The sequence below is a fragment of the Carassius carassius genome, chromosome 43 (genome assembly GCF_963082965.1).
Source record: "Carassius carassius chromosome 43, fCarCar2.1, whole genome shotgun sequence".
Classification (NCBI taxonomy): Eukaryota; Metazoa; Chordata; class Actinopteri; order Cypriniformes; family Cyprinidae; genus Carassius; species Carassius carassius.
The window spans coordinates 16,618,412-16,626,289 of record NC_081797.1 but is presented as its reverse complement, the minus strand read 5'-3'; the positions used below and the strand labels follow the sequence as shown (position 1 = coordinate 16,626,289).

General features: G+C 35.5%; 1 protein-coding gene across 2 annotated transcripts; it reads right to left on the bottom strand.

Annotated features, from left to right (window-relative positions):
- Window positions 1-3,052: 3,052 nt before the first annotated feature.
- On the bottom strand, window positions 3,053-7,281 carry eif3ja (eukaryotic translation initiation factor 3, subunit Ja). Of its 2 annotated transcripts, XM_059536067.1 has the most exons (8): window positions 7,134-7,281; window positions 6,905-6,993; window positions 6,314-6,365; window positions 5,818-5,909; window positions 5,444-5,558; window positions 5,200-5,364; window positions 5,041-5,114; window positions 3,053-4,145 (listed from the first exon to the last, which is right to left on the bottom strand). In XM_059536067.1, the coding sequence occupies exons 1-8, from the start codon at window positions 7,153-7,155 to the stop codon at window positions 4,014-4,016; spliced, it is 741 nt and encodes a 246-aa protein (XP_059392050.1). In that variant the 5' UTR covers window positions 7,156-7,281; the 3' UTR covers window positions 3,053-4,013. The 2 variants fall into 2 exon arrangements, with proteins under 2 accessions (XP_059392050.1, XP_059392051.1); XM_059536068.1 differs by lacking the exon at window positions 6,905-6,993 and having other exon boundaries at window positions 7,134-7,157.
- Window positions 7,282-7,878: the final 597 nt, after the last annotated feature.

Here is a 7,878-nt window from a genome sequence, read left to right as displayed (position 1 = left end):
ACTACCGTATCTCTTTTCACAGTTCATAAATTAGATTAACCTTGATGATGCCATTCTCAAGAGTGTGAACATGAACGTAAAGTTAATCCAGAAGCAGGTGCACACACTCTGCAAGAGTAGATTGTACCACAAGAGTTTGGTTTTTTACTTTTAGATGGCATAACCCGACAATTATGATAAACACCATACAAGGGAACCCTTCCTTCAAAATAAAGGAAGCTAAATATTTTATTGCATAAAGAACGATTTATATTTTGGTTTTGTTTTATTTATATTTTTCTCTAACTTTACATTTAGATTTTTTTCTTCAGGCCCCTGTGTCTCTCCAGTCAGGCCCTGGACTCCAGTTTGAAAACCCCCGTTGCATTATTATATTTGCTGTTGCATAATTCACAGGCATCCCACTTTCTGATGAACATATTTCAAAGACTGGTCCACTCGTTAATGCAGAAGCATTTAAAAAAGCTAAACAAAATTAAAAGTCTATAAAAATAAGGGGGCTAATGCAACCATGGAACCATAGAAGCGGATGAAGAACCTTTATTTAGACCCATACATCTAGACAGATTAACTTGACATCTCCAGCTTTAGGGATACCTGATTTGCAGGTTCCCTTGCGTTGCGCTTCTGGTTTTCCATCTGTTTCTTCTGGGTAGATACAAACCATCCCTTCATCACATTTCCCCAGGTAGTCCCAGGTGCCTCCACAGCTTTCTCCCGAGAGTTTAGCACAGGCTGGACAACAACCGCAGATCCCAGAGCTGATTCCACCCTGACACTGGAGCTTCAGCGCTCGACGAGGGGAACAATGGATGCGTTCGCAGGGCGGACAGTGCAAGGCTTCGAGGATCTGCTTGCCCTCCAAGGTGGACATCTCCACAGCCATTACCAGCAACAGAATCACCAAAATTGAGAAGACGCATGGACTCATGGTTGCACTTCACATTACTGAGATGGGTTGCCTTTTATACAACCCGAGACCACATTTTACTTCCACTCACAGTCAAAGAAATCATTCAGCTTCACACCAACAAACCTCCTCCCTTCTTCACAACCAATGGATGATGGAGTGTTATGTTTGAGTCTGGATTTGCTGTTAATTATCCCCAAGTCTTATCTTTACAATCGCTCTTGTTTTCTTTTTGTCTGAAAACCAATAAGTTGGACCAAGTGAAGAAGACTGGACCCTTTGTGCGCAGGTCACGTGATCAATAGCACTGGGTGCAATTCACAGTGTGATTGAGATAATCGGCCACGAGCAACAAGCACAAGATTAGGACACTGGCAGGTTATCTGAGAAATCTGTGTGACTTTTTCATAAGCAGGTACGCAATAAAACGCCACTTTCAGTCTGGCTTACAGTTTTCTGAACAGTATGGCTCTTCAAACAGTCTCAAAGGTCATACCCTTGACCAGTTTATACTTAATGAACATCTACAGTAGATTAAATATTAGATGGTAACATTAAGCATAATTTTGAATTTAAAGTACAATAAAAGATGACCCTATTTACCTTCTTATTGTGAATTATATGACAGTGATAAATTCTTGCCAAGAATAAGAGATTTTTTTTGTATAAATGTAAGAAAACGTTTATATATATACACACACACACACACATACACAACTATTATGAAAACGTTTTTCATTTCTAAATTAAAATTCATTTTTATATTTTTAACGTCAAACGTCAGGATGGTACAACTGTCCTAATATTGTAATGAATAAAACATAAAAAAGGAGATCTTTGATTATTATTTAAATATTTTAAGTAAGAAAATTTTTTGTTTTTGTAATAGTTTATAATAGTAAAAATGTTTCGCTTCCAGCATGCCTTTCCATTTTGGCTAATTTCTCCAAGCTCTCTTATTTCTGAACCACGTCATAAACAGAATTCAATAAATGTTAAATTAAGGCAATAAACGTGGTCAAACACTTTTAATTTGTCTCACACAAGTAGCCACAGATCTTTTCTTCCATATTGTGAAGCATATCTGAGGGTAATGGATAATGAAAAATGTAAGGTGAGGACTTGATTTTATTTTTTGGTTGTTGATAGGTTTTGTGATTCTGCGATGCAGAATTGAATGCAAAATCAAGCAAACTCTGTATTTTTTGCAGCAGATAGCATTTTTTGAAAATTTTTTGAAAACAAAATGTAAAACTAATAAATTTGTTTATCTATTATTGTCACTATCCATAATTATGCCAAATTTACACCAAAAAGGTAGCATAGAAGTGCTTCTTTAGGGTTTTTATTTTTGTTTTTTTACACAAACTATTTAATGCTGCTCAGAGGTGGCATAAATGCATTTACACCGCGTCTGTTATTGTATACTTTGATGCTATGGAATGAGGTCAAAGCAGCCATAATTTACTCTGGCTTTTATGCAGAATGTTCTTTATTGCAAAAGAACAGGGAAAAATGCCACAAATATCACTGTAAATTGTTTTTTTTGAAAAGCCATGACAAAAAAAAAAGTCTCAAGAAAACCTGGTGGGACTGTTAAGTCAACTAAATGATTAAGTCCTGCAGTAAAGTCTGTAGTGTTAAAAAAATTTGAAGTTTAATATCTAATTTGAAGTATAGGGAGAAAAAAAAGACAAATGGATGAATTGTCCACAATGAGATCTGTTTGAAAAAAAAATAATTCTGTCATCGTTTACTCACCCTCAAGTTGAAGGTAGCCATTGAGTTCCATTGTATGGGGGGAAAAAATAAAAACGTCAATGGTTTTCCGTCAACTCTTTTGATACCCACATTCTTACAAATAAATTTTGTAAGAATGTGCACTCCGTATTTTGCACTCCGTAGAAGAAACTCATATAGGTTTGGAACAACTTAAGGGTGACTACATGATTACTTTTCATTTCTGTCTGAACTGTCACTATTAATCAAATCGACAGCATTCCCTTCTGTCAATTAACACAATTATAATTCATTCATCAGCTTAGATAAACAAACAAACAAAAAAAAAAAAATATATATATATATATATATATATATATATATATATATATAAAATTATATAAAAAGCAAAAGACAAACAAGTGATTTTAATCAACTTTTATTAAATTAGATCTTTATAAAACAGTGCGTCCTATCATCGGCTTCGCTGATCGCAAGTCTCTTTGTCTATCACTGCAAGTTGTCGAGAAAATGGAAAGCCAAACGACACTTGAAACAACCCTACATCAACAATCAGTCCCTTATACATCAGCAGATCACGTGAGAACACACTCATTCATTACTGGCATGACTGAGGTCAAATGAGTAACGGCATAATGTGCTGCATTGAAAACATGAGTTATGTTTGTAAATATTCGCATATTTAGCTCTGCAAAAATTGAGGTAATCCTAATAACGCTGCAATGTGTCTTCAAAATGGTTCATTTAGAGTGATACTTTTGGTCATACAATGCATTACGAGCTACAAACATAAAGGAGTTATTTTCAAAGAATTATGCTTATATTTAATACGCTACTTTAGATTTACTTATCTAAATAAATGAGCTCGCTATCATCTACGAACAAATTTTTTTTTTTACGTCTGATTGAAAACATGATTTATCAACCATATCACCACTTCAGGCCGTACAGGTCGAGTTAATCGGTCTGGAGGCAAAAGTATACCAGCCAAAGCCGATCCAACGACAGATCAATCCGGACTGAAATTTGCATAGAATGTCATTTATTTCCAAGAAATATCAGTCACCGAACAGTAACACTCTTTGTTGCCTGGACCGTGACGATTAATCGAAACTGCAGATTCACATTCGTGAGAAGGACCCCGTTTTTAATTGGGTTTATTATACCGACAAGCATTGACCGAAGTTCACAGACCGGAGAAAAATAGCGCAGTGAACTGATTCTCTGCATGAACCTCTTGAGGAGAGAGTGTGTGGGATGGAGTTCAGAGTTGTCTAGTGTGGTTCTGACTGGGGGGTAAGGTCATGCTGTTAAAGTGTGTGCTTCAGCAATCAGCAAACAATAGCAATGGGTTAAGCCTTGGTCACATGAAATCCTCGTAGTCTTGTGCATAACCGCCGTCGAACTCCCCGTAGTCTGCCAGATCATCTCTCTTTGTGGCTTTCAAACCTCCTCCTGGTAAAACTCCCTTCTTTTTCTTTTTACCTTTGTTTGCCTATTGAATAAAAAAAAAATTATATTTAGGACCAATATAATAATAATAATTACAATTAGATAATACAAATGGTACATATTGTGAACAAAATAACAGAATTTAACAATAAAAATAAAACATTGAGGAAAAAAAAGCTAGTAATTGTTTGCTATTTTTACTCAAAAATGAACATTTGCTAAAAAATATGTTCATCCTCAGGCCACCCAAGATGTAGATGAATTTAGAGGAATGTAGCATTTCATCACTTGCTCACCAGTGGATGCTCTGCAGTGAATGGGTACCGTCAGAATGAGAGCCTAAACTGCTGATAAAAACATCACAATAATCCACACCACTCAAGCTCATCAGTTAACATCTTATGAAAAGAAAAAATGCACGTTTATATTTAAACAAAAAAAAGCTGTTGTTCACTTTGAAACTGATGCTTCTGGTTAAATTTCGAGTCCATAATTCATAAAAATGTTTCCTCCAGTGAGAAAGTCACAACAAAATCCACGCACATACTTGTTTAGAGTGGTTTTTGCTTGTAAACGATGCTTGATCTGTGCATATTTCTGGAAAAAGAAACATTATGAATAGAGCACTTACATTTTAGCCGGAAACAATGGTTTTAAATTAAAAACGTCATAATGATGAATGTTTCACACAAACACGCAGATTTTCACTTCACAAGACATAAACTGATGAGCTGGAGTGGTGTGGATTATTGTGATGTTTTTATCAGCTGTTTGGACTCTCGTTCTGACGGCACCCATTCACTGCAGAGCATCCATTGGAGAGCAAGTGATGAAATGCTTTGTTTCTTCATCTGAACAAATTTGGAGAACTTAACTCATCTACATTTTAGATTTAGGATTTTTTTGGTGAACTATCCCCTTAAAATGGAATTTCATACCTTTTCTTGCCTCTGCTTTTCACTCAGTAACACTGTTAGTGAGTTGCTAATTTTCTTAAAGTCCTCAACTTCCACTGCAAAGCAGACACAAAATGTCAAAGTAATACATAAATCACAAAATGAATGACAGAAGAACTTTAAAAAATTAAATATGCTTACACGAAAGACACAGGTCCCTAAACAGTGTCTCTAAAAAGCTGGAATAGTGTATTGACTTCTCATAAGAAGAAATCTTTTCTTTTAGCAACCGCTCAAACTCTGTGAAGTCTTCTTTTGTAGAGGGACTCATCGCATCAATTCCTGTAACATTATTTGATACTACACCTACAAATGAGAGTAGAAGTGAATGATCAGGGCCTATAATGAGCAAGAATATGGACATGGATGAACAGAAAGCACTTACCGAATGCTTCTTTTGCTAGTTCCAGGTCTGAATCCTCCTGTAGTTTTTTTACTCGAAGTTTTTCTGCCAGCTCTTCTTCTGGTGTGAGTTCTGTGCTGTCTTCTGACTCCTCTAACTATTGAAACAAATTAGTGAAAGTCTCGTTATATCCTTTTATCACGCTTACGCTACTATTCAATAAATACAAATGTGTTTTACTTGCCTCAAACTTTTGAACGGTATTGTGTATATAAAACAATAAAAAATATGACAGTTACAAAATGCGATAAATAAAACAATGCTTTTGACGTTTTATGGTGTTAACGAAATATTTAACATTCAGCATAACTTACTGAGAAATAGGTCAAATTAAATATTGCAATGTCCGAACTCACTTGTTTAAGGAGCTCCTCTTGTTTTTTTCTTTGTAAATTTTCCTTTTCTTTTATTTTCTCGCTGAGTTTCTTCTTTTCTGTAGGTTTGGCCTCTGTATATGAAAACAAAAACACTGATAAACCTCAAAGTTTAACATTGCAACTTTATAAATAACTGCTTTGAAGAATGTGAATTTATGTGCATGTTAATATGTGCATCATTTTCAAGCGTGCATATACTTATGCATGATGTTTTTATAGCCTCAGCTTAATTATGAACAATGAAAAATATATACTTAAATATCTAAACTACAAGTCAACTGATACAAAAAAATAAATTAAAAAAATACACTAGTCCACATTTGCAGTGGATCAAAACCTTCCAGCAAAGTTGTCCTTAAACCAAAAATTTTTTTGGATCCATTTCAAATGTTGATTACTCTAAATTAAGTAGGAAAAAATATATTTTGGGGGAAAACCCAAAACATTTCAAGGCATTTCATACAACGATATATACCTGATTTCTTTTCCTCCTCCTTTTCTTCCTCTTCATCATCATCCCAATTATCCTACATGGAAAATGAATTTCAAACCACAAATTAAAACATTTTCACAATGATAGGTAGCATCAAGATAAAAGATGAACTGGAGATCATTAATTTCACAGTTAGAAAGTCATCGGTCCTAATATGATGAAAACAATCTACTTTCAGACAGTGAGATAGTTTGAGATCAGCAACAGATGGCAGTCATATTTTGCTTTGAAAAGGCCAAGTTACTTACAGTAAATTAGTCACTGACTACACGCTATTACGGTGTTAAAGACATAGCTTTAGCGTGGAATTAACAATCGCTATGATTTCATTCCCTGATTTACGACAGTAGGTGTAACAGTTACGCCTATGCTAATAACTAACTGAGCACATTATAGGCTAAAACTCATCACCTCCATGTTTTGACCATACGGTTTGACACTCTGAGTTAGCAAGCGCAGCTAGCTAGAGTTAGCTAAACGTTACTTATCGAAAGATGAGAGACTTTATCAACTGTTCAAGAAATAAACGCTAATTTGGATTGGCGAAGGACAAATAAGGCGTTCGCTACTAACTTTGACGTCGTCGTCTTCATCCTCGCCCTCCCATTTGTCATGAACTGCCGCCTTTTTGATGGGCTCCTCGGGGTCGAAACTACCAGCATCTGGACAATAACAGCGCGTTTACACAGATTACTTGATGACAGCCGTGATTCAAGATGACGGCTGAATAGATGAAACATGTTAATAGAAATTCTTAGGATCGGAAAATAAAAATAAGGTTAGATTTTAGTGTATTTCTCACCCCAGTCATCGGCGTCCGCCATGATGTCGGAGTCTCTGAGGAGAATGAAGGGGTGAAGCTCAACACACGGCACCAACACTTCCACACATTTCAAAATAAAGGCCCACAGTCACATAAATGCGAGCCATGGCTCTCAAAGTGAATAAATCGTGTAATATGAATAATAATGTTCTTAAATATTATTAGATTCGAGTGGCTTTTAGCCCACGTGTGTTAGCTTGTGGACGCTAATGTACTTATAAACATTGACAAAAGTAGCTTTTAGCATATGCATTTAAAGTTTTTTTTATTTTTATAGAAAATGGTCCAACATTTTGATGACTCATCCTGCACTGAGATGATTTTGTCCAATCAAATTTTTACTGCAATGTCCCTCCCCCGAACCAACTATACACCATATTAATCCTAGGTGAGGTCTGTAATTTTGCATGAACGTGAAAGATTTCATGAAAGGTTTTACATTGGGTTCAGCTGGTCATGTGAATTCGCCATGTGTACTAACAGAAAGTGGCTCGGTTTGAAAGTAACTTGAGCTGTGCTTTATATATTAATAACAGACCTCTTTACCCATTAATTTTCATCAAAATCTCATTAATTTGATTGCACTTTAATAAGTAGGAAATCATACACTCTCCGAAATCACCGTCTGTACACTCAAGTTCACTCTTTGAAGGAACAGCCATTGTAGTGTACAAAACCATAACATGAAAGCAATCATTCCATATTCAATCCTATAATACACTGC

What these genes read in the sequence shown, in the direction of transcription:
- eif3ja (XM_059536067.1), bottom strand. Translation starts at nt 7,155, where the DNA reads ATGGCGGACGCCGATGACTGGG. An exon ending in ATGAAGACGACGACGTCAAA is followed by an intron (nt 6,366 to 6,904) that starts GTTAGTAGCGAA and finishes TTTTCCATGTAG; the next exon opens with GATAATTGGGATGATGATGA. An exon ending in AAAAGCAGAGGCAAGAAAAG is followed by an intron (nt 4,146 to 5,040) that starts GTATGAAATTCC and finishes TTTATTCAATAG; the next exon opens with GCAAACAAAGGTAAAAAGAA.